At 40.2% G+C, this 26,674-nt stretch overlaps 2 protein-coding genes across 3 annotated transcripts in view; one reads left to right on the top strand and one right to left on the bottom strand.

Annotated features, from left to right (window-relative positions):
* The window catches only part of LOC125465255 (uncharacterized), a 102,091-nt gene extending 89,149 nt beyond the window's left edge, over positions 1-12,942 (top strand). Inside the window, exons 10-14 of the mRNA XM_048558533.2 lie at positions 1,940-2,058; positions 4,079-4,235; positions 4,313-4,377; positions 4,463-4,533; positions 4,646-12,942. Coding sequence (XP_048414490.2) covers positions 1,940-2,058; positions 4,079-4,235; positions 4,313-4,377; positions 4,463-4,533; positions 4,646-4,748 — 515 coding nt within the window. The 3' untranslated portion in view covers positions 4,749-12,942. The remainder of the gene's footprint in view (positions 1-1,939; positions 2,059-4,078; positions 4,236-4,312; positions 4,378-4,462; positions 4,534-4,645) is intronic.
* The window catches only part of man1b1b (mannosidase, alpha, class 1B, member 1b), a 50,183-nt gene continuing 28,461 nt past the window's right edge, over positions 4,953-26,674 (bottom strand). For both annotated transcript variants that reach the window (XM_048558574.2, XM_048558573.2), the window contains exons 9-14: positions 24,429-24,617; positions 19,876-20,066; positions 19,274-19,394; positions 10,015-10,209; positions 9,111-9,242; positions 4,953-6,991 (exon numbers count right to left, since the gene is read on the bottom strand). In XM_048558574.2, the coding sequence (XP_048414531.1) occupies positions 6,791-6,991; positions 9,111-9,242; positions 10,015-10,209; positions 19,274-19,394; positions 19,876-20,066; positions 24,429-24,617 (1,029 nt within the window). In that variant the 3' untranslated portion in view covers positions 4,953-6,790. The remainder of the gene's footprint in view (positions 6,992-9,110; positions 9,243-10,014; positions 10,210-19,273; positions 19,395-19,875; positions 20,067-24,428; positions 24,618-26,674) is intronic.

A 26,674-nucleotide genomic window follows, 5' to 3' on the forward strand; every position in this document is an offset into this window, starting at 1 on the left:
ATGTAAATTGAAGAATTTTGTGTACATGTTAAAATCTTTAACATTTGTCAGGGATAGCAGAACTTGGTTTCCAGCACAATTTCCCAGAGAGGAATGACAGTAGCATAAATTTGAGATATAATGCACTGTTCATTGTGAGAAACATACAAGTTAAAAGTACTAAATTGCAAGTGAACAAAACTGTCAAAATACATAGGACTCTTTCTTCATACATTGTATGAAATTCTATGAACTTAGTGATGTGTAAGAAAATTAATGTTTTCAGAGAACTGCATCCTATGATAAACTTATGTTCACTATATTCTTAACACCATCTTCTGTTAGATTAGTTATAAGGCAGAAAACTTCGGCGATTTCATGAACGATGGAAACATCTCAAGAGTGTACTTTTAAGCCCATTCAGAAACAATACTGATTAAAGTGTAACTCAGTGGTGTTTTAGCTCATAGGGATGTACAGTATGGAAACAGACCCTTTGGTCCAACTTGCCTGTGCTGACCGGATATCCTAAATTAGTCTAGTCTTATCTGCCAGCATTTGGTGCATATCCTTCTAATGTCTTCCTATTCATGTACCCATTCAGATGCCTTTTAAATGATGTAATTGTACCTGCCTCCTCCACTTCCAGTGGCAGCTCATTCTATATGTGCACTACTATCTGAAAACATTGCCCCTTAGGTCCTTGCTAAATCTTTCTCCTGTCACCTTCAACCTAGTTTTGGATGCCCCTACCCTTGGGAAAATACCTTGACTGTTTGCCCTATCCATGCCTCTTAAAATCTTATAAACCTCCATAAGGTCACCCCTCAGTTCTGACACTCCAGGTAAAATAGCCTCAGCCTATTCAACCTGTCCCTGTAGCTGAAACCCTCCAACCCTAGTAACATCATTGTAAATGTTTTCTGACCTCTTTCAAGTTTAACATCATTCCTATAGCAGGGAGACCAGAATTGCACACATTTCCAAAAGTGGCTTAACCAGTATCCTGTACAGCTGCAATATAACCTTCCAATTCCTACACTCAATGCACTGACCAATAAAGGCAAGCATACCAAACACCACCTTCACTACCTTGTCTATCTACAACTCCACTTTCAAGGAACTATGAACCTGCACTCCAACATCTCTGTTCAACAACACTCCCCAGGACCTTACCATTAAGTGTATAATTCCTGCCCCGATTTGCCCAACAAAAATGAAGCACCTCATACTTATATAGATTCAAGTCCATTTGCCACTCCTCAGACCATGTTTAAGGTCTCATTGTACTCTGAAGTAACCTTCTTCACTGCCCACTGCATCAATTTTGGTGTCATTTGCAAATTTACTAGTTGTATTCACATCCAAATCATTTGCATAAATGACAAAAAGCACTGGAACCCGAACTGATCCTTGCAGCACCCCACTGGTCACAGGCTTCCAGTCTAAAAAGCAACCGTCCACCACCAACCTCTCTCATACCTTCGAGCCAATTTTGTATCCAAATGGCTAGATCTCCTGGTATTCCATGTCATCTAATCTTGTTAACCAGTCTACCTTGTGGAACCTTGCCTTACCAAGGTCCATGTAGACAAAATCCTGCTGCCATCATCAATGCTCTGTCAATTTTTCAACCAGTCATGTTTGTGAGACATGATTTCCCATGAACAAAGCCATAATGCCCATCAGTTCTTGCTTTTCCAAATGCATGTAAATCCTGTCCCTCAGAATGCCTTCCGACAACTTGCCCACCACTGACAGTGGGCTCTTTGGTCTTTCATTCTCTGGCTTTTCTTTACCACCGTTCTTAAATAATGACACCATGTTGTTAGCTGTAACTGTCGAAATGTTGGAATTTCAAAACGGACAGAGGTGTCAGCTGTCAGTTAAAGAAGTTATGGAGTGAATTAAATATCATTGATGAGACACTTTTTTCTAACTTTAGCTTGCTCTTTAACAGGTATATTTTACAATTCAACTGGGAGAAAAAGGTGTTTTGATATCTATTCAGAGTACATACATTGTTCTGATCCGACAGGATGTGGCTCAGGCTCAGCAAGTCAAGCATGGGATTTTCAGGTACCAGCACTTCTTAAAATATTGATGAAATATGATGCAATTGATGAGTGCTGTTCCCAACTTAACGTAGCATATCAAAGAGAAATGTACGGAGAGGAAGCTCTAAAGAAGGGATATATGACTGGAAATGTTAACTCTGATTTCTCTCCACAAATGCTGCCAGATCTGCTGAGCTTTTTCAGTAATTTCTGTTTTTGTCTGTGATTTACGACATCCACACTTCTTTTGGTTTTTTAGTAGTGGTGGGTATCTTGAAAAGCATTAAGGTAGGTAAGTCTCCAGGGACTGAAGAGATCTCTCTCAGGATAATGAGGCAAGGGAGAGTTGTGGGTATTGAGGAGGATGGCCAAAGGATATAGATCAGTTGAAAAGGTGGACAGAGAAATGGCAGATGGGAGTTTAAGTTTAACATGTGAAGTGATATATTTTGGAAGGTCAAATGCAGAAGAAAAGTACACAGTAAATGACAGAACCCTCAGGAGCATTGATAGACAGAGCGATCTTGAGTACAAATCCATAACTCCCTGAAAGTGGCAACATAAGTGGATAAGGTGGTAAAGAAGGCATGCAGCATGCTTACCTTCACTTGTCAGGACAGTGAGTATAAAAGTTGGCAAGTCATATTGCAGCTGTATAAAGCTTTAGTTAAGCCACGCTTGGGGTATAGGAAGGATGAGGAGGCCTTTGAAAAAGGCCTTAAAAAAAAAAGTTCACCAGATGTTGCCTGGATTGGAGTACGTTACCTCCAAGGAGTTGGACAAACTTGAGGTGGTTATTGCTAGAATGTCAGAGACTGAGGAACAACTTGATAGTGGAGCTGGTGGAAGCAGATACGATAACAATGTTTAAGAGACATGTGAACAAGCAGGGAATATGGACCACGTACATGTATATGGGATTAGTTTAGAATGGCATCCTGGTTGGCAGAAATACGGTGGGCCAAAGAAGTTGTTCGTATGCTCTACTGATGTGTGTTCCCAAAACTGCATTCACTTGTATGAATAGGTAATAAAATGTGAGGCTGGATGAACACAGCAGGCCAAGCAGCATCTCAGGAGCACAAAAGCTGACGTTTCGGGCCTAGACCCTTCATCAGAGAGGGGGATGGGGGGAGGGAACTGGAATAAATAGGGAGAGAGGGGGAGGCGGACCGAAGATGGAGAGTAAAGAAGATAGGTGGAGAGAGTGTAGGTGGGGAGGTAGGGAGGGGCTAGGTCAGTCCAGGGAAGACAGACAGGTCAAGGAGGTGGGATGAGGTTAGTAGGTAGCGGGGGGTGCGGCTTGGGGTGGGAGGAAGGGATGGGTGAGAGGAAGAACCGGTTAGGGAGGCAGAGACCGGTTGGACTGGTTTTGGGATGCAGTGGGTGGGGGGGAATTATTTTTCTCTCACATCACATTTTTTTCTTTCACTAATCAGCACTGACACAGCTGATCTTTTTGTTCAATAATAGGAGCACCAGTGGCAGATTCTACTACAGACCTTCAAGTCCCATTTCAGATTCCTACATTGGGTGGCATGGTAGCTTAGTGGTTTGCACTTCCGCCTCAGCGCCGGGGACCCGGGTTTGATTCTATCCTCAGACGACTGTCTGCATGGAGTTTGCACATTCTGCCTGTCTCAGCATGGGTTTCTTCTGGATGTTCCAGTTTCCTCCAGTCATCGAAAGATATGCAGGTTAGGTGGATTGGCTATGCTAAATTGCCCATAGTGGCCATGGACGTGTAGGTTCGGTGGATTAGCCAAGGGGAATACGGTAAGGGGTAGATCAGTGGGTCTTCATGGGCTGAATGTCCTGTTTCCACACTTTAGCCTCACCAAGAGTTTTTTTTAAACTTATTGTATTTGTAATGTATTAGATATACAATGTAAATAGCATTTGCAGATTTAAGAAACAAATGTATAAACAAGTTAAAAAGGCTTTATTCAAGCAGATCTCAATTTCGTTGTTAAATGATTTTCTGTTTATTTATAGTTTAAATCTAAGTTTTTCATTTTCTTATTTCTGATTTTTTTTAATAGGCTTGCACAGAGATCAACCTGCTGTATGAAAGCAACAATGACACAGATATGTTCCCGGTCATTCCCTTTACTGAAGCAATGAGGAGGAATTATTGTCACAGTAAATGGGGTGTATACCCAAATTCACAATGGTTAAAAATCCAGTACTGGGGAGATGGTAATTTAATGTTTTATTTCCATTTTGTTATTTTTGGTGTAGCAAGTTGTAAGCTAACTACATTTTTCATTGTATAGATTACAAAGCAGCAAGCAATATAATATTTTCCAATGGTGACTTGGATCCCTGGGCAAATGGTGGTGTAAGTATTTACTGCACTGAGGACTGAATTGCACAAGAGTATGGTGCAAAGCCAATAACCATCTTTTTCTCCCTCTATAAAACAGATTCTCAAAACAATGAATCCTTCAGTGATTACTTTTGTTATAGAGGGAGCAGCACATCATCTAGATCTGAGGTGAGGAAGAATTAAAACTTGTTTGTCACTCCATGTTAATTGTAAAATATGTCTAGAACAAATGAAATTAATGGATTGAATTGTTTTCAAGTTTTAAATTATCATTTTTCAGAGCATCTAACGTTGCTGATCCACCATCAGTTACTGTGGTTCGTAAAATGGAATCAAGCATCATCAGAGAATGGGTGAAAAGTAGTCAACTTCGTTATGTTTAACACAAGTCAGATGTTAACATCTGATGATGTTGAACCAAAAATGTATACAATCAAAGGACTTTTGTTAATGTTTGAAAAGAATTATGACAAGGAAATGTATGAAACAATTAGTACTGGAGAGACGTAATTTTGTATATGCATTGGAACTGGAAAAATTTTATACAGTTGTCGTGTTTTAAATGAAGTAAACAATTTACAGACAAATTAACTTTATTTACAATGTTGTCTAGAAGGGAAACAAAATTACATCTAAAACCCTGTCCAAAATTTTAACAGTACATTCAGTTCAAGGAATGATGGATAAGGACCTAGATTAAAAACTATATATAAATTTAAAACAATTGAGTTATTTAATGATCAAAGCTAAAGTAAATAACTGTACAGAAGGGATATGTATTAATGGACAGCTGTATCAAAGAGCCAGCACAGGCATGATGTTCTAAATGGTTTCCTGTATCATACGTTTAACCACACACTTAAATTAATCATATACATGTTAAAGTTTTTGTAGTTACATATTTCAGCATTTAGAATAATATTCACAAGGAAGTACATAAAATATCTGCATCCCCTTTCTTAAATGGATTGGATCACCATTGTGAATGCCCACCATCCATTTCATTGGATTTATCTTCATTTCAAAGTACTCATCCTTATCTGTTTCATTTCCCTTTTAGTCATGGAGCTATAAGACCCCACCCAGATAACTACTAAAATAAACTGTGCACATTTAAGGCAGCCATTTAAAATTACGGCCAGTGGCACAAAAATCAGAAGCAGCACTGCTTGTAACCTTTACAATACTGCTTAATTTCATTTTGAAGTTAGAAAAAGGGGTTTCTCTACAGAAAAGCAACCTTGCATTAACAAAATGGAGCAGATCGTCATGTGCTGCTGGTTCCATAAAATCTAAGGGTCCAAACAGGTATTAGTTCACTGTCTCTCAAAGACCAATCAAGCTTTACAACAATTTTGAAAATTTAATCAGATTACTGATCTCAGATAACTTGCACAACTTACATATTATGGCTCATATCCTAAATTATAACCATGTTTATATTAAATTTAAAATACTCATGTTGCATTTTACTCCTTCAACCAGCCACAGATGAACTTCATTGTTAAAGCAATAAAAGCAGCCAAACATTTCATTTGAAGTTCCTAAGAGATAAAGAAACTTATTTCATCAGGCAATAGCATCTATGTGAAGACACTGCTAGATGACATTTGTTCCCTATATTTCAAATAAAGCTCTAGCCTGAAGCATGGTAGAAAAAAGTGGATGGGGTTGGAGTTAGAAGATATACAGGAATTTAAATAAAACCTAGATTTGAAATATAGCTTAACCACCAAATAAACAGAAATTTAGATTAATGGATTATCCTATCCTTTATGAACCCACATTTTCAACTCGATTAAGATGTTCAACACTTGCATACATTATAAATATAGTTGATGCCACCATGTATCGTTAATGTAAATTTTTAAAGCAGTTATAGATCAAAGAACTGAGAATCAATTTTGATTGGTCTGTAATAACCAAGGAAAATATTAATTGCCACAGTTGATATTTATCAGAATTCAGACTAGAGTTTTTATATTTGAAAAGGATTATATTAAAATTTTAAATCTGAATTGACATCAAATCTCATGACCCATTCATTCTGTAGAAGACAAGCTACACAAATGTAATTTTCTTCTGCAAAGACTGGCGTAGTGTATTGACCATTATATACTAATCTGTTAGACTGAACTGGGTATCAGCGAATGAATGGAGATGAGGCAACGTTTGGTATGCATGTTTTGTAATGTAAAACAGGCCATTTGAGTGCAACAGTTCATGTACATATTTGTTCCCTGGTTTATAGTTTGTATGTTCACATTTTTTTTTTAAGAACACATCTGTGTAGGTATGTACTTTCACAGTGATCAATACAAAGTAGAACAAAACTTCCACACAGTGGTTATCTCCTGCTGACATCAGATCCCACAACTAAGATGTGCCAAACATTAGGCCAACATTCAAAGCATTTCAACATTCATCAGGTTGTCCATATTGGAAGGATATGTGCTTCAGTATTAAAAATATATTTGTCCAGGCTGATTAAGTTGAAATCATTAGAAAATAGAAGGAATAAATATTTCAGTGTCTCTCCAAGGAAGAAGCTCTCCATTTTATCCCTGGGTTCAGGGTTCTCAGATTTCCTCACATTATTAATAGAAGTGTATCCACCAGTGTCAACCTGTGCAAAATTACAAGCAATTGTTAAAACCTCCACAATAAATTGATAGGTTACATGCCATTGCTACAGCAACTTCCATAATTAAGACATCCTGAAGTGAAGTGTAGCCACGTAGCCACTGGTATAACATGACAGTGATGAATAGTAATATGGATAATGATTGTTTAATCTGTGTTAGCTGAAGTATAAATATTGCCCTCAATTCCCTTGTACGATGATGCTGCAGCTTTAAGAGGTGTGTTTTGTCCATGTTTCTTTTAGAAAGACTTTGGGGACGGGTGTCGAGCAGTCTAAAAGAGGATAAATAACTTGAGGCCTTGGTGCTTTTTTTTTAAGAAGTTGGAGTGATAGAAGCAGCCTGAATAGGCATGGCTCAAATCCAGGATTTTTAGTTAGCTTTCAGCAGTAGTTGCTGGGGTCTCTGCAGGGTTGAAAAGCAGTGAATCTCTCCCAACTGCTGCCCTCTCTCACTGGGGAGCTGAATGTATCTCTTTCTTGCTGATAGTGTTTCACACGTAATTCTGTTTTACTGAATTTGCCTTTTTGCCAAGGGTGTGTTTATTGGATGTTACTAACCAACTGTCCAATATGGTAATTGCTACTGCATCTATTAAGTGTTTCAATAGAGTTAAGTTTCCAAGTTCCTCGTTTTGTTGGATTTTAACTGTAGTGCTTGAGTAAGTTTTGTTTAACATCAAGTAGTTTGACCAATTGAATTACATCTAGAACACAGCACCTCACTAAAATAAGAAAAAGGTAGCGTCTAGGCTACCTTCTTATCATATTTTGAAGAGATTTGGTTTGATCTATAACACTTGCTACCCTTCAAAATGTGCACTGGATCTTTTAAGCCACCTAAGACAAAATGTGATGCATCAGTTTGATGTCTTACTGGAAAGCCATGAGATTAAATTCACTTTAGGCCACTGTATGAGTTTCACAACTGTCATATTTTAGCTGATGAACATATTCCTTTTGTCCTCCACCCCCTTCTTTCTCTTAATTATCTCCTTCCTCTCCAGTTCTTTCACCCTTCCATACAACAACATGCCAGTTAGTTTATGCCTGTGATAGAAATGCTTTCAGAAACAATATTGTCGGACAAAACTAATCATTAGCTGGATGTATAATTTAGTTAAGGACAGCCAGTGTGGATTTGTCAAAGGCAAAGCATGTCTAACTAACTTGATTTTTGATCAGGTAGCAAGACGGTCGATGACGGCAGTGCAATCTAAATGGACTTCCAAAAGATATTTGATAAGTGCCACTCAAGCTTGCCATTTGAAGTTCATGAAATAAAAAAAAGTGAAAACATGATACAAAATTGGTCCAGTGAGAGGAAAGAGTGAACAATTGTTTCATTGTGAAGTTACAATGGTGGAGTTTCCAGGCAGTTGACATTAGGGCTGTTGTATTTTTCTACATCATTCTCAGATCTGAATGCATATTTACGGATTATCTAAAACTTGGAAGTATGATGAGCTTCAGGGAGGCCATCAAATGGGTTGACGTGATGTATGAAACGATATATTTTGATAGGAAGAACCAGAGAAGAAATTATGAAAAATAGTTCTAAAGAGGTCTAGCAACAGGAAGTATAAATGCACATACTGTTGAAGGTGGCAGGGTGGGTTAGATGTGGTTAAACAGAATCCTGGATTTTATAAACAGGGTACGGGCCTGGAACTTTAGCTACCAACACAGGCAACTTGAGTCAGGACCTGCCTCTGCGAAGGGGCCTCAAATAGTGGTAGCTTCTGCTTCAAATGGGTATAGGATAAATTCAAGCCCATCAACCCAGTGTGCACTATTTACATGACCCCATGGGATGGAAGTACTAAGAGATGAAAAGAAATCCATTCTTATATAAAAGTGTCAAACATTCAAGAATAAAGAGCTTCAAATCCCTCCATTTTGTCAAAAAAAAATTAGCAAAAGAGATCACAGCAAGAACAGGCAATACTGAAAAAACAAGCAAACACAATATTTCTATGGTTGCTTTTTCATAATTATTCGTGAGGTTGTTAAATATTTGAACAAAAAAGGGTTAATTATGTGTATTACTCATTTAACACAAGCAATTTTACGTTTGAAGAGCCAAAAATTACATGTTACTTACCCGAGTATACTTGTTAAAGTTTTGGAGAATTTGCCAGCCCCAATCCTGGTATTTTTTATCACGTGTAAATCTATACATATAGAAAAGGCTTTCTACTGTCTCAGGTCTTAGAAGGTTGTGTCTGTCTGCAGGCTGTCAAAAAGATTTACTGTTATCTGAAACAGCACTTTGAAAAGCCATTATAACGATACACAAGCGACATCTAAGTGTGTAACTCCCATATGTGAAAAGTGAGGACTCACTGAATTAGCAACAACAAAGTTTATACTGTATTGGCATGGCTATTCACGTTCTAAGAATTTTTAATCAACGTGTTCAGAGATGTTACGGTACACTTCTGGACCAGGTGGGACTTGAACTCAGGTCTTCTGGTTCAGAGGTGGGGATTCTCACTTTCACTGACTGATTGTTGCTAGTATGTCTTTTGGTACATCATTCCAGCATTGCGGGGAGCTGTTAATTCTGTTCCTTGAAACAAAGCACCAGCATTCCAAAACTGCAATCTGTATTATGCTCATTGATTTACACTAGTTAATGTTAATCTCGACATTAAATCAAACACAGTGAATTAATGTCTATTCTGTGTCAGTTTCATGGACAATGTTCACCACCTAGGACAACAATGTTCAAAAGACACAGCACAGCAACACTTTTGATTCTATTACTTCTCCATTGCTTGAAGTTTACATGTAGTGAGAATTTTTACAAGGACCTTGTCAAGATTTTTGACTGAAACATTTATCTGATGTGACTTTTAGTTATAAAAATGATCCATGAATTGTCAATAGACAGGATTGCATGGGGTTGAATACAACAAATATTTGTAAGGATTCAATGTCAATCATAAATACTAAGTACCATGGACTACATTTTTCTTTAAAAAAAGAATTCCCACTGCACCTACCTTAACTTCTACATCTTGGGTATTGTGTGGACTCAGATTGAAGTGTACAATTTCCGGGCTTAGTCCAGTTTCTATTTGTGCATACATTTGATAACAGGTTTCCATCAGTTCTTTTGCCAGTTCCATGTGATCTGCATTCAGTCCATAGTGAGCTCCTAAAGCTAGGGTCCCAGGGAGGAAACACACCAAATGATCCTTTAAAAACAAGGAAGAAATGACTCATCATCATCTATACTGGCAATACACAAACTTCTTGGTACATCAATGAGAAATGCCTTGATTTTAATAGAAAATCAGAGGCAGATTTGACTTCAAACTATACAACAAAAATGACATTTTAGTCCCAAATCCATAACAGTCAAAAGTACACTGAGGACAGAACTTTTTTCAGCAACACCAGTTTTGGCACTCTAATCACACAAGTTACTGTTTGCATTGGTTTCTGTCACACACAAAGACTTTTTTAAAAAATGCAAATAAAGTATAAAAGTTGAAATGCACTGTACTGAAGAGTTACATAGTTTAGGAGAAAAGACAAGTTTTGATTTTTTATTTAAATATTAACTGATAATTGGCGCAGGACAGTTCCATTAAAACCTCAAAGGCAAATAACCAAATACTGAGCACAGATTATAGGTCTTGGCATAAACAAAAACCCTGTAATATTCCCAGAAGTAGCAATGATTGTCTGATTTTTGTTCCATTTGAACAATGAATCAATAATTACACCTACTGTGTCACCTAAATGAAAAATATTTCTCTCCACAAGTAGATCTAATTTTTAAAGCATAATGAACATTATATTACAGCCTGCTTAATTTGATTTCTGCTGGACTGGGTTCTGTAACCTGTATCCTTCAGTTGCACTAAACCCAACTCTCATACAAGATCCAGCTTAACATGTGTCTTCAATTTTGCCAATGAGTTAGTATCAGAAAATGTAAATTCAAACAGCTTGCTTGTTTACCTTCAGATCAATATTGCACACAAGTGAAACATATAAAAAATGCTTACAGACACTGTGACCTAAATAAATTAATGACAGTTCCAACTTCTTAAAACATATTTGGTCCAGTAATTAGAGACATAAGTTACATGGATAGATTGGAGAAGCTGAGAGTTGTTCTTACAGGAGAGGAAGTTGAGCTGAAGAAATCTCCCTTTCTTTGCCAAGTATCAGTTAACTGAACCAACCTGAATGCCATATTTGATCATGGCCACATGCAATGCCAAAGTACCATGAAGAAAAAAAATCATTTTCAGATGCTCACTGCCCTCTTAGTTTCACGAACACAGTCTAAAAGTGTTAAACAAGACTCAAATGAAAAATATGTAATGTGCCACTAATTTAGCATTTTTTAATTAAGAAATTCAGTAATACTAGCTGAGAGATACGTGACTTACTAATGAAAGGTCAGAAATCACAAAACACCAGATTATAGTCCGACAGATATATTTGAAAACACAAGCTTTTGGATTCTTACATCTGAAGGAGGGGGTAAGACTCCAAAGCTTGGGTTTTCAAATAAGCCTGTCGGGCTATTACCTGGTGTCATGCGATTTCTGACCTTGTCCACGCCAGTCCCAACACCAGCAACCTCCATATCATTTCTAACAAAAGGCCTTTTTATCCATTTAAACATTAAAGTTAACCACCACGAGCTTTCCCAAATATACTTCAAGTTCTATTTTACCTTTTCCATTTTATGCATTAACTTCTTAACAAGCCAACAAATTGAAGGAGTATTTACTGTCTGCCATCACACTTTGGGCATTTGTTGATCACAGGAATTAGTGAAATTCACAGGTGTTTAATAAACATAAATGATGTGTGATCTTAAATGTTCATTCTTTGTTGATTTATGGCAATGTATGCTGGATAATGTATGAACAAAAACAATGCGATTTTAAAAGAATGAAATATTGCTATAAACCAGTAACCGGTTATGTTATTTGAAAATACATCAACTAATATAACATCAAAAACCTGTGGCTATTCTGTTCTACAAACATTATGCATTCATAATAAATTCAGTCATTACACCATTTGGTCCACTAAGTCTATGCCCTACTCTTCATAGGATAATCAAATCAGTCCCATTGCCCTCAAGTGCCTAATTCTTCTCCAGTTCATTACCACTTGCTGCATAGAAAATTTCTTCTTCACATCTCCATGCATTTCATGTCAAAAACCTAAATTCTATGTTCCTTCGCCCTTGTACCACCAGCTCTTGGGAACAGTTTTTCTGTCAACATAATCTTGCAAACCTTATCAACTCTCTCCTCAATTTCTGTTGTTACTTGGAAAATAACTTCAACTTAATCTTACAGGTAAAATCCCCCATTCCTGGAACCATTCTTGTAAATTTCCTTTCCAGCCTTGCACCTCACCTTGGTTGATGTAATATTTTACATGTGGTCTAACTGGAGCTTTATGAAGATATAGTATAATTCCCCCACTTTTGTACATGAAATCTCTGTGAAACCCAAGATTTTTCATTGTAGATAACAATTAAGTAAAGTGCAAGTCCAACCGACAACAATTAAACAGAGTTTGCATTTTATAAATTATTATTTCATGGGATGTGGACATCTCTAGCTAGGGCAGAATTTATCAGCTATCCTTATTTACTCAGAGGGCAGTTAAGATTGACATTGCTATAGGTCTGAAATCATATGCAGGCCAGAACAGATATGGACAGCAGATTTCCTTCCTTAAGGCACGTCAATGAATCAGATGGGCTTTCCCACAATCGGCAATGGTTACATGTAATTAGGGGAGCTCCTTATTCCAGACTTTATTGAATTCAAAGTCCATTATCTGCCATGATTGGGATCCCAAACTTGGCCTAGGGTTCTAGATTGCTACTCCAGTGATATTTCCACTATTCCAATACCTCCATCCAAAATACTAATTCTGCAAGAACACTATCCCTAACTGAATACAAATGTTTTTTTTGACTGCAGTATTCCAAATTGAATCATTACTTGCTGGTTGTTTCAGCTCAACAAATTGTACAACCGGATTCACTAAATAATATAATTGGAAAATAAATGGCTTCAGCCAAGATCAAATAGCTTCCAGGAATAAGACTACATAACAGAATCTTTTATTCTGTCACCACAGAGATGCAAATTCAAAGCACAGGATTACCTTTGAAACTAGCATTTTAATGTACATTTTCTGTAAAATAAAGAAAAATAAATAGCACAATGGTGGATAGCAAGCAGCTTCTTTTTGTCTTTCCTTTCACAATATACAATGATCCCTGGCGAGGTCAGCATTTATTGCCCATCCCAAGCTGCCCTTGAGATGATGGCAGTAAGGCAGAGTCAGAATCCTATATGGATATTTTCTAACTAGCCTGTTCAGCAACGTTATTACACACGAAGGCAGGACTTGAGCCCAGGCTGTCTGGCTCAGGAATAGATACACTACACTAAGTCACAACAATCCTGAGAATCCTGCATGTAATGATTCCAAATAGTTGTTTGACATTACAGAACTTGAATAAGGGCACATTTTGTCGAATGTTATTTGTCTTGCAGTTGTCAGGAAAATTCACAAGAATACCAACATAAGACAAAAGCCATCATTTATGCGGCATGACACAACAGTGCCAATTAATTAGCACGTGAACCTTGGCAAAGATGCTGCAATGGAAAATGCACCAATTAATGATGATTGAAAGTTAATTTGTCAGGCATTGTTTGAATTTTAAACTAGGACTGTTAAGTCTGATTGGTCAGGGAACTGCCCTGGGAAATGAACCAGTGAATGGCTGTCACCTTGCCCACATAAAGCAGTGATGTGGAGGTGCCAGTATTTGCCTGTGGTGGACAGGGTCAGGGGTCACGTGGCACCAGGTTGCGGTCCAGAGGGGTTTATTTGACGGCACAGGCTTTCAAAGCCTTAACCCTTCTTCAGGTGTTAACTGGGAGGGGTTGGGGGGGTGGCTGAGCCTCTGGGAGCTTGTGTTGTCAAATGGGCCTGTTGGACTGTGGCCTGGTGTCGTGTGGTTTCTGACTTTGTTCACATAAAGCAGGAAGAAGGTAGGATTGGCAACACCATCTGAGTTAGTAACTGTCACAACACAAAGTAGTACACAGATAGAGCTATCTGGTCCCTTTCTCCATCTCTTTGATTTCACAGAGATAATTACTCTCCGTTCTTAACTTATACCCTCCTTTTCCACAGATTCAAGACAGGGTTAATGGCAGGATTATCGGCAGTGTGGAGAAACAGAGTGATCTTGGGTTCCATATCCATACATCCCTCAAAGCTGCTACCCAAGTTGATAGATTTGTTAAGAAAGCATATAGTGTGTTGGCTTTCATTGGCAGGGGAATTGAGTATAAGAGCTGCAAGGTTATGCTGCAGCTCTATTAAACTAGCGAGTTTTGAGAAGATTTGTAGCTCAGGTTGAGGTTCTGGATGTGAGTTTGCTCGCTGAGCTGGAAGGTTAGTTTTCAGACGTTTCTACGAAGAGCAGAAGAAAATCACCTATATAGCGTATTCAAAAAGAACGGGTACCCAATGAGCACAGTCCTCCGATTTCTCAGCAACAAACCCAAACAAACAGACAAAAGTGGCTCAGAAACCATAACCACTCTCCCCTACATCAAAGACATTTCCAAAATGACTGCCAGACTACTCGGACCTCTTGGCATCAGGGTAGCCCACAAACCCAGCAACACACTAAAACAGCAGCTAATGAAGTTAAAAGACCCTATACAGACAACAAGCAAAACAAACGTCATCGACAAAATACCTTGCAAGAACTGTGACAAACATTACATTGGACAAACTGGCAGAAAGCTAGCCACCGAGATACATGAACATCAACGAGCCACAAAACATCATGACCCACTATCACTCGTATCCTTACATACAGATAAGGAAGGACACCACTTTGACTGGGACAACACATCCACCCTAGGACAAGCCAAACAGAGACACGCACGAGAATTCCTAGAAGCATGGCATTCCAACCGGAACTCCATCAACACACACATTGATTTGGAGCCAATCTACCATCCCCTGAGAAAAAGAACAGGAAATGAGATCACCAACCCAAGGAAACCTAAACAGATAAATAGAAAGCGGGACATAACACCAGCGCTTCATCGGAGGCTCACTGATGATGTTACCTAGAATGGTGACGAAACGTCTGAAAACTAACCTTCCAGCTCAGTGAGCAAACTTGCATCTATTAAAAGATAATAAAATGTGAGGCTGGATGAACACAGCAGTCCAGGGAAGACGGGCAGGTCAAGGAGGTGGGATGAGGTTAGTAGGTAGATGGGGGTGCGGCTTGGTGTGGGAGGAAGGGATGGGTGAGAGGAAGAACCGGTTAGGGAGGCAGAGACAGATTGGACTGGTTTTGGGATGCAGTGGGTGTGGGGGGGGGGGGGGAAGAGCTGGGCTGGTTGTGTGGTGCAGTGGGGGGAGGGGACGAACTAGGCTGGTTTAGGGATGCAGTAGGGGAAGGGGAGATTTTGAAACTGGTGAAGTCCACATTGATACCATATGGCTGCAGGGTTCCCAGGCGGAATATGAGTTGCTGTTCCTGCAACCTTCGGGTGGCATCATTGTGGCACTGCAGGAGGCCCATGATGGACATGTCATCGAAAGAATGGGAGGGGGAGTGGAAATGGTTTGCGACTGGGAGGTGCAGTTGTTTGTTGCGAACTGAGCGGAGGTGTTCTGCAAAGCGGTCTCCAAGCCTCCGCTTGGTTTCCCCAATGTAGAGGAAGCCGCACCGGGTACAATGGATGCAGTATACCACATTGGCAGATGTGCAGGTGAACCTCTGCTTAATGTGGAATGTCATCTTGGGGCCTGCTATAGGGGTGACGGGGGAGGTGTGGGGGCAAGTGTAGCATTTCCTGCGGTTGCAGGGGAAGGTGCCGGGTGTGGTGGGGTTGGAGGGCAGTGTGGAGCGAACAAGGGAGTCACGGAGAGAGTGGTCTCTCCGGAAAGCAGACAGGGGAGGGGATGGAAAAACGTCTTGGGTGGTGGGGTCGGATTGCCCTCCAACCCCACCACACCCAGCACCTTCCCCTGCAACCGCAGGAAATGCTACACTTGTCCCCACACCTCCTCCCTCACCCCTATCGCAGGCCCCAATATGACTTTCCACATTAAGCAGAGGTTCACCTGCACATCTGCCAATGTGGTATACTGCATCCACTGTACCCGGTGCGGCTTCCTCTACATTGGGGAAACCAAGCGGAGGCTTGGAGACCGCTTTGCAGAACACCTCCGCTCAGTTCGCAACAAACAACTGCACCTCCTAGTCGCAAACCATTTCCACTCCCCCTCCCATTCTCTAGATGACATGTCCATCATGGGCCTCCTGCAGTGCCACAATGATGCCACCCGAAGGTTGCAGGAACAGCAACTCATATTCCGCCTGGGAACCCTGCAGCCATATGGTATCAATGTGGACTTCACCAGTTTCAAAATCTCCCCTTCCCCTACTGCATCCCTAAACCAGCCTAGTTCGTCCCCTCCCCCCACTGCACCACACAACCAGCCCAGCTCTTCCCCCCCACCCACTGCATCCCAAAACCAGTCCAACCTGTCTCTGCCTCCCTAACCGGTTCTTCCTCTCACCCATCCCTTCCTCCCACACCAAGCCGCACCCCCAGCTACCTACTAACCTCATCCCACCTCCTTGACCTGTCCGTCTTCCCTGGACTGACCTATCCCCTCCCTACCTCCCCACCTATACTGTCTCCACCTATCTTCTTTACTCTCCATCTTCGGTCCGCCTCCCCCTCTCTCCCTATTTATTCCAGCTCCCTCTCCCCATCCCCCTCTCTGAAGAAGGGTCTAGGCCCGAAACGTCAGCTTTTGTGCTCCTGAGATGCTGCTTGGCCTGCTGTGTTCATCCAGCCTCACATTTTATTATCTTGGAATTCTCCAGCATCTGCAGTTCCCATTATCTCTGATTGCATCTATTAAACTCTGGTTAGACCATACTTGGAATATTGTGTTCAGTTCTGGTCGCATCATTGTAGGAAGGATGTGGAAGCTTTAGAGAGGGTGCAGAAGAAATTTACCAGATTGCTGCCTGGACTGTAGGGCATGTCTTATGAGGAAAGGGTGAGGGAGCTAGGGCTTTTCTCATTGGAGTGAGGAAGGATGTGAAATGACCTGATAGAGGTGTATAAGATGAGGAGGGGCACAGATAGAGTGGATAGGCAGAGACCTTTTCCCAGGGCAAAACTGACTATTATGAGGGGGCATAATTTTAAGATGACTGGTGGAAGTATAGGGGAGATGTCAGAGGTAGATTCTTTACACAGAGTGGTGGGTGCGTGGGATGCACTGCTGCCAACAGTGGTAGTGGAGTCAGATACAATAGGGACATTTAAGCAACTCGTGGATAGGCACATGGATGATAGTAAAACAAAGGGTATGCAGCGTAGTTTGAGTAGGATAATACATCGGCACAACGTCGTGGGCCAAAGGGCCTGTGCTGTACTGTTCTGTTCTATGTTCTAATCTGTTGAGTTAAAACACGCACAGCACATGAACATGTTCTGTTTACAGAAAAAAGGACCCTAAGTATTAATACATGCTGTTTCTTGTACACATCAGTACACCACACTGCAAACTTGATTGATAACCCTAAAGTATTTGACAACATAATCCTTCACTCACACTCGACAAATATTACACAGTTGCAGAGTCACATCTACTGTCGGCCATTGTTTTGCACACTTAGGCTGGTTGGGTATAGCCAGAACCCTATTGCAAACAGCCAAAGGTCCATGCTGCAATCCACCAGTCTCTTGACAAATCACAATTAGTGCTACATTTTAAGGATTACGTTCAAGCCATGGATAAAATTTCATATGGCAGATGACTCTTGTGTCACAGTTACAACCTGTGATCTGGGGCATCTGGGTTCAAGTCTAACCTGTGGTGGATGTGTTTCACACATGTCCTAACAGGTTGATTTAAAAATAACAATTGTAAAGATGAAAGAAAATAAACTGCAAGGTTACTGGGACTTCATAGCCTACAAACCTGGAATTACATCAGTAGTCAATCTCACATACCACACTACTCACTTGTGATAGGCAGAATGTTTCTTCGGCTTGACAGTAATATCTGGGCAGCACGGTGGCTCAGTGGTTAGCACTGCAGCCTCACAGCACCAGGGACCCAGGTTCAATTCTAGCCCAGTAAAACTGTCTGCGTGGAGTTTGCACATTCTCCCCATATCTGAGAGAGTTTCCTCCGGGTGCTGCGGTTTCCTCCCACAGTCCAAAGATGTGCAAGCTGAGTGGATTGGCCATGCTAAATTGCCCATAGGTGTTCAGGGGTGTGTGGGTTATAGGGGGGTGGGCCTGGGTGAGATGCTCCAAGGGGCGGTGTGGGCTTGTTGGGCTGAAGGGCCTGTTTCCACATTGTAGGGAATCTAATCTAATCTTGTTAGTGGAAAACAGCACTGCATGATAGCATAGTGAAATTGCTTAGTTTTGACATACACTTCCTGACCATTTGGTGATAAACTCGACATTTTTCAGCACCATAAGTGGTACCTTACAGCTTTTCGAAAGTTTCAGAGATATATAGGGAGAAATGACCCTGATCAGGGTACACATTATCCTGCAGAATAACTTTGATACAACCCATTTCAACATCAATTTTACAGTGTGAACGAATGGATCAGGATCTATTTAAAAAGCTGATAAGGCCAATCATATAACACGTGCAAAGCTGGATTTAATGATTAACTAGTGCAATGCAGTGGAAGTAAATTCAGTCATTAAAGACGATTTCTGTACAAAAGGTGATGGTTATTTCATATCAATTTGAGCTTTCATACAATAGTTTATGGACCTGCTCAAAGAATAAACTAGTCTTGGAGTAAACACCTCTGTTGATGAAATTCTTCCACAGTAGTGGAATGGTTATTAAGCATCTATAATCAGAGAATAAACCCAGGGATAAAATTGATTCAAAGCAGCCCATGCTGATCTGGACTCAAGCCCTAAAGTGAGGTTCACCATCAGAAACACCTCTAGATATTTTCTAAGCAACCCATTCAGAGATGCCACTGCACACCTCTTGAACTTAGGAATCTTGGCTCAGAGGTACGGACCCTACCACTGCGCCACATGAGTGCCAGAAACACCACTGCAACACAAAAATTAGTGAAGAGTGAGGCAGTTTCATTGGTTACACATTAACTAATTTGAGTAAGAATGGAGATCACATTCTGATTTCAAAGCTACTTACCATCTTAGGACTGAATTGATTGTGGGACAATTCACCTACAAATGTCAGTTTTCTTGGTTCTGACTTCCGAATCAAGTTCTTCTTGATACCCTCTATAGCTTGCAGGTAGTCATCTAATAAGCTGACAAACACAATAATGGAAATCAACACAGGCTTTTTTTAAACAAGTACTAACCTAAGTATAAACAGAAAATTGAATTACACGACACTGACAGCAACAGAGCAATAAGCAGGAATACCAACAAGCTACATCACAAATCATCTTTCAAATAGCTGGTTGAATGATACTGACAACCAATACCTTCAGTGTCTGTCTAGCATTTTCTCACAATTATAAAGTCATTTCAGATTCACGTCAGTGCAAACTCTGAAGCATACACAATGGAGATTATTGCAGGACAGATGACAGCACATTGAGGGGTGGCATTATTGCTGCATGGCATCAGATACAGACCCAGATGGCACAAAAAGTTTAGTAAACATTACATTTTTTAACAAGTCTATTTAGTTCTGTAATTTAAAGAAAAAGATGAAAGAAAATAAACTGCAAGGTTACTGATGAAAGGCACCGGTTGGATGAACTTGAATTGTGTATCACTTACTCTGATTCTTTCCTTCCTCCCTGAATCCACTGTTTTAGTAGATACTCATAGTAGCTGTCAGCCCTGGCACCAAGTGTATAGACTCCAAGGTGACTAAACTGGCCAGAGTTAGTGTTTATGAACATTGGAACTAATCCATCCATTTTCCCTCCAAGTTTGTGAATATGTTTCATTACTTCATTTACTGCTGCCTGTTTAAAAAGAAATTCTTAACTTCAGAATTCAAGAACTGATATAAATTTAAATAATCTAATTTACGTAGCATCTTTCATGACCACAGGATTTACAATCAATCGTGACGGACCAATATTCGGACCCCAGCAAATATGCCAGGCTTCACCAATTCAATTCACTACATGTGATATAAAGAAACAGTTGGAGGCATAGGATACTGCAAATGCTATGAGCCCTGACAATAAGCCGGCAACAATATTAAAGACTTTTGCTGCAGAATCAGCTGCACCCTAAGCCAAGCTGTTCCAGTACAGTTCTAACTCTGACACCTACAATGATACTGGAGAATTGCCCAGGTATGTCCAATCCACAAATAAAAAGGGACAAATTGACCCTGACAATTATTGCCCTATCAGAAAGGCTTGTCCACAGTGCTATCACGAGGCACTTGTTCAGCAGTATCCTGATTTCCTATTGTCTCCTTGGACTCTGCTAGGACCACTCACTGCTGACCTGACAGCCTTTGTCAAACCACGGACAGAAGTGAACTCCAAAGGTGAGACTGGAGTAACAGCTTTTGACTTCAAGGTGGCCTAACAAAACTTGAATCCAAAGCAATCAGGAGGAATCACTGGTTAGAATTATTCCTGACACAAAGTGGTTGTGACTGCGGGGTGTCAATTAGGAGTCAGTACCAGGATATCCCTGCAGAGATTCCTTAAGGTTGTGTCCTAGGCCTAACAAGCTTCAGCTAATTCATAAATGACTTTCTATTAAGGTCCAAAGTGAGGACAATTGCTCAATGTTCAATGCCACAGAACACCTTAGATACTGAGGCAGCCCGCAACCTAATACAGCAAGACCTGGACAACATATGGGCTTTGGCTGATTAGTTACAAGTAACTTGATTGCAAGTATCAGACAATGACCATCTCAAATGAGAGAATCTAACCATTATCCCTTGACATTCAATTATATCAGTTGAATCGCCCTCGAACATCATCCTAAGAATTACCATTGATCAGAAACTGAATTGAACCAATCATGAAAAGTACTATATAGTAGTGATAAAAGCAGGACAGAGACTGGGAGTTCAGGGTAGAGTAATTCACCTTGTGACTCCCAAAGCTTTTACACTATCTACAATGACAAGTCAGGAGTGCAATTGACTGGATGAGTGCAGCCCCTACAACACTCAAAAAGCTCATGACCATCCAGGTCAAAGCAGGCCACATTAGTGCACTCCATCTACCATATTCCATTCCAGTGCATATTAATGCACTGTGACAGCAATGAGTACATCTACATGACGCACTGCATTATGGCACAAAACACCTCCAAGACAATTTACAAACCTCCACCAACAAGAAAGACAAGGGCAGTAGGCAGTAGAAATATAATCATCACAATACACGTATTTTGATTTGTAACCGTATCACTGATCCTTCACAGCCACTGGGTCAAAATCCCGGAATTTCCTTTCCAGAGGCGCTGTGGATGCTCCTACACATTTCAAAAAGACAGCTCACCATCACTCTCTCATGGGCAATATGGGCTGGGAAAATATTATGGCCTAGCCAGTGACACCCACATCTTATTAGTGAATTTCACCTTGACATGTAGTCATTCTTATAAAGTAAGAAAACACAATAACCAAATTGGACATAGTAAAGATCCAAACAAAGAAAGACAGAAGTCCAGATAATCTATTTTTACACTATTGTTTGGAAGCAAGTATTGACCAGGACATCACAGATAATATCCCAGCTTGTCTTTCAGTACTATGGGCTATTTTTAACAACCACGTGAAGGGGCAAATGGGATCTTGCTTCAATGTGCCACCTGAAGACTAGAAACCCTGAAAATAAAGGAAACACCATTTGACGGCAACTCATTTTCTTGCAACAAGCTCGGGCAGATCAAGATACAGAATATCATGAAATCTGTCTGATACTTAAATGCTTGTGGTGGTGGAAAGGAAGAGGAGCTACACAAACAATGAAGGCAACCCCAAGTTCTGTCACAGGAGGGAAAAGCACACATCCCTGCCAAACCAGTTACGACCACAATGAGATGCTGTGCAGATGTGGAGTAATGATTTAACAAAAAGTGAAGCACCAAACCATGAAAGAAAGCAAAAAGACTTTTCTGGATTTTCGGTTAGGAAAGGTCTAGGGTGGCTTGGAGCATAGGATAGAACCTGTGCGCAAAGAAGGTTTCTAATCTGGAGTCCACTGGACAACAGCAGCAGCAAACCGTATAGCTCAGGATAATTCTTTTGTTTAGACTATTGACGCATGGAGGATTTTTTCTGAATGTCAGTGTGTGAGCACGGCCAGTTTTTGGTTAGCCAGGGTTTAAGGTAGTTGACCTGTACACAGCTTTCCTCATCCACTGATAGGAACAAGAAAATAATTTTGCACTCTCTCGACTACAACCATTTGTATTACACCCCTGAAGTAATGTTCCAAGGTATTTCACAGGAACATTATAAAAGGAAGTATAGTACCTAGCTACATAAGAAGGTATTAAGGTAGGTGTCAAAAAAATACTAGCTTTACCAAATTTAAGGAGTGTCTTAAAAGGACCAAAGTGAGGTAGGCAGGCAATGAGAAGCAGGAGGAGAATTCCAGAGCATTGTGCCAAGGCAGTTGAAGATAGAGCCATCAATGATGAAGCGAATAAAAAAAAAGGTTTACTTAAATAGCCAGAATGAGATAAGTCCTGTTAGTTAGGAAGATTATGAGGATGGGAGGGGACTGCAGATGGCAAGACCATGGATGATTTGAAACAAGGGTAAACAAACATGTTGCTTGACAGGGAGCTAATGTAGAACATGAAGCCGTCTGATGAAACAGGTTTGGTACAGACTAATACACAGGCAGTGGATTTCTGGATGACCTCAGGTTTTCAGAGGGTAGCTTCTGGGAGATCAGCCAGGCCTGTGATGGAATACTCATGCTTAGGAGTAGTAAAGACATGGATGAGACTTTCAACAAGAGATGAGTTGGAACAAAAGACAGATCAGGAGATGCCTGCAGGTGGAAACAGGCAGTCTTAGTCCTGACACACATCTGTTCCATGGGATCAATATGGGCTGAAAGTTGAGAACAGTCATGTTTCTCACAAAGATGGTTGCTAGGAAGAGGAATGAACTGATGTAACTCAGCATTGGAGGGGCCAAGATTATGAACAAAGGTTTCAGTATTCCCAATATTTAAGTATTCATTATTTAGAATTGCTTACACAATGAGGCAACATAAATTCAGTTTAAAAGCCCACAAAGACAAAGGACAACCTTAAACAAATCTAGTCTGATAGTTTCAAAATATAATTGAAATGTTAAACATTCAGGGGAAGAAAAGGGATGACCTGGTCACTGCATCTCAAACCATTATAACAATACAAAATGTGGCTACAGAAAATATAACTGGAAATCCTGTAATACTGTGTCTTCAAATTTGGTTCTTATTGAATCTAGTTCTCTCCTACCTGGACACTTCAAGGGAAGATATTGATTACGACTTGCTGACTTTAATGAGCATAAAGTTTGAACCAATTGCAATTTATTTCAGGCATGTGTATAGAGCATAAAACAGTGACAGTGGACAGGCACAGCAGAGAGATCTGCTGCCCAGTAAGTTCCTGTTACTACTTTAGATCTGCAATTACTGCAATGCATCAGAGTTGGAGTACAACTGAAAGCTGCCCTACTTTCATCTAAAAAAAGCAAGATTACCTGATCCTAGCTTTCCTTAGGTGTGTGTCAATGTAAATTACATTGATTTAAACAGATTGGCATGTTATACAAGTGTTGAGCAAACCAAATTTTCTTGATAAACGCATCTGCAATTAGAATTTTAAAAAATACTGCTCAGGACAGAAAATAGACACAAAGCAAGAAAAATTTACAAATTCACAAAACAGTTGTAGATTAGTTTTCTACTCTATCTTTTTAGCTAAAGCTTGCAAGTTGATATTAGACTAAGCTGAATATTATTCAGAAGATTGACTTAATGCTAGATTATAGATATTCTCAGTTGACAAATCACAATTAGTGCTACATTTTAAGGATTACGTTCAAGCCATGGATAAAATTTCATATGGCAGATGACTCTTGTGTCACAGTTACAACCTGTGATCTGGGGCATCTGGGTTCAAGTCTAACCTGTGGTGGATGTGTTTCACACATGTCCTAACAGGTTGATTTAAAAATAACAATAATGTCAGGAAGGGAATTGTAGCAGAGTGCTGCATACCTAACTCTAGGCCGAAAGGTCCAGGTTCAAGTCCCAGCTGCCCTGCAGCATATCTGAACAAGCTGATCAAAATGGCTACAATTTCAGATAAGCCAGCTGCAATTCACCAATCTACAATACCTGATATTTGTCTTCTTTAGTCAATCGGCTGAGCTCTCGAAACTCCAGCTGAATGCTGGTCACTTCTGCAACTGTGCTGTCTGAGGTCCAACGTGGAGGATGGGCTGTTCCACGACCAATGTTTACGTCAGAATATGGAATTCTGGATGGAGTATCAAAAGCTGGCATAAGGCGATTCCCCAACTCATTCTGATGTTACAGGAATTTAAAAAAAAACGATTCATTGAAAAGCAAAGTCTCAATGTTTGGCTATCACCAATTTCATAGACCTTAACGAAAATTTACAGAAGAGAAAACTAATCTTGCATTTTAGGTGATACTGGTTAGTTCTAGAGTTAAGCAGGGGTGACTGGACTCCTGCATGGCCAAACTGAAACAAATTTTCGATAGGAAGAAAAAACGCTTTAAAATGGACCAAGCAATTGGGGTCTTAAATGTAAAAATTTACCCTCTTATATCAATATCAGTCCCTTTTCTTTTTTTGTAAAGCAGTCAACATCAATATGAAACCAAAAAAACCATAAATTATACGGCTAAGGGAAAGAACAGAATGTCTAGGACAATTTAAAGGTCTCAAAGACCCAACACAGGGATGACTGACCAAACAACTACCTCCTGCGCTTAAAAAAGGCAGACATAGTGAGTAACAGTTCTAACCAAAATGTGCGAATGTATGTTTACAAATCTAGAAAACAGTTATAAATTAGCTTTCTACTCATCTATCTTATTAGCTAATGCTAACAAGTTGATATTAGAGTAAACAAAATACATGGCATTAACATTACGTCTAAGGCTGAATGTTTGTCAAGAAGTTTGAGAAGGTAAATTTTGCTTATTTCACTAAACAGTACTTCTATTAAAATTAAAATTTGCTTCTTAAATATTACACATATTTGCTCGTTGTTTATTTTACAAGGTCGTGAGAAATTAAAAGGTAAATATCTGAGAAAGACCCGCAGGAAATCCTGGGACGGATACCCAAAGAAGTAGGAAACCAAATCTGACTGAAATTATTTATAGCTAACTTGTTCTAACATAACTGAATAGGTAGATGGCAGCAGAAGCAATACCGAGAACAATTTTAGCGGAAGAATCTTACGTCCATAACGTTTAAATCGCATGGACTATGTATTCATGAAAGGAGGTGGCTGAACAACAACGGCAATGGTGTATTACAGATAAAGCATTGGTTACATCAGTTAGTTGGACAACAGTTTGCAATGTACGACTTGACAGTTGGTGAGTTGCCATTACCATGAAGGAATCTCCTTCTCAACCCTCTCCACCAGTCATCACTAAAGGTGAATAAATCCCTGACACCTGATCAGGTGTAGCCTAGAACTCTTGTGGGAAGCTACGGAAATGATTGCTGGGCCCTCGCTGAGATATTTCCATATCAATAGCCACAGGTAAGGTGCTGATGAGGTTGGCTAACATGGTGCTACTATTTAAGAAGAGTGGTAAGGAAAAATCATGGTACTATAGACCGGTGAGCCTGACATCAGTGTTGGGCATATTGTTGGAAGAATCCGGAGGGACAGGTTTTACATGTATTTGGAAAAGCAGGGACCGATTAGGGATGTCAACACGGCTTTGTGTGTAGGAAATTGTGTCTCACTAACTTGATTGAGTCTGTTTGAAGAAGTAACAAAGACATTGACGAGGGCAAAGTGGTGAACATGATTCTGCGTGGACTTCAGTATGGCATTTGACAAGATTCCTCATGGTAGACTGGTTAGCAACATTAGATCGTATGAAGTACAGGGAAAGCTAGCCATTTGGATATTGAAACGGCTCAAACAGAGGGTTGCTTTTCAGGACTGGAGACCTGTGACCAATGGTGCTGGGTCCACTGCTTTTCATCATTTATATAAATGATTTGGATATGAACATAGCAGGCATGGTTAGTAAGTTTGCAGATGACACCAAAATTGGAGGTGTAGTGCACCGTGAGGAAGGTTACCTCAGAGGACAATGGGACCGAGATCAGAGGGCCAATGGGCCATGGAGTGGTAGATGAAGTTTAATTTAGATAAATGTGAGATGCTGCATTTTGGAAAGGCAAATCAGGGCAGGACTTATGCACTTAACAGTAAGGTCCTGGGGAGATGTGCTGAACCAAGAGACTTTGGAGTCCAAGCTCATAAGTCCTTGAAAGTGGGGTCACAGGTAGATAGGGGAGTGAAGAAGGTGTTTGTCATACTTGCTTGTATTGGTCAGTGCATTGAGTTGGGAGGTCATGTTGT

This window comes from Stegostoma tigrinum, chromosome 29 (genome assembly GCF_030684315.1).
Source record: "Stegostoma tigrinum isolate sSteTig4 chromosome 29, sSteTig4.hap1, whole genome shotgun sequence".
Lineage (NCBI taxonomy): Eukaryota > Metazoa > Chordata > Chondrichthyes > Orectolobiformes > Stegostomatidae > Stegostoma > Stegostoma tigrinum.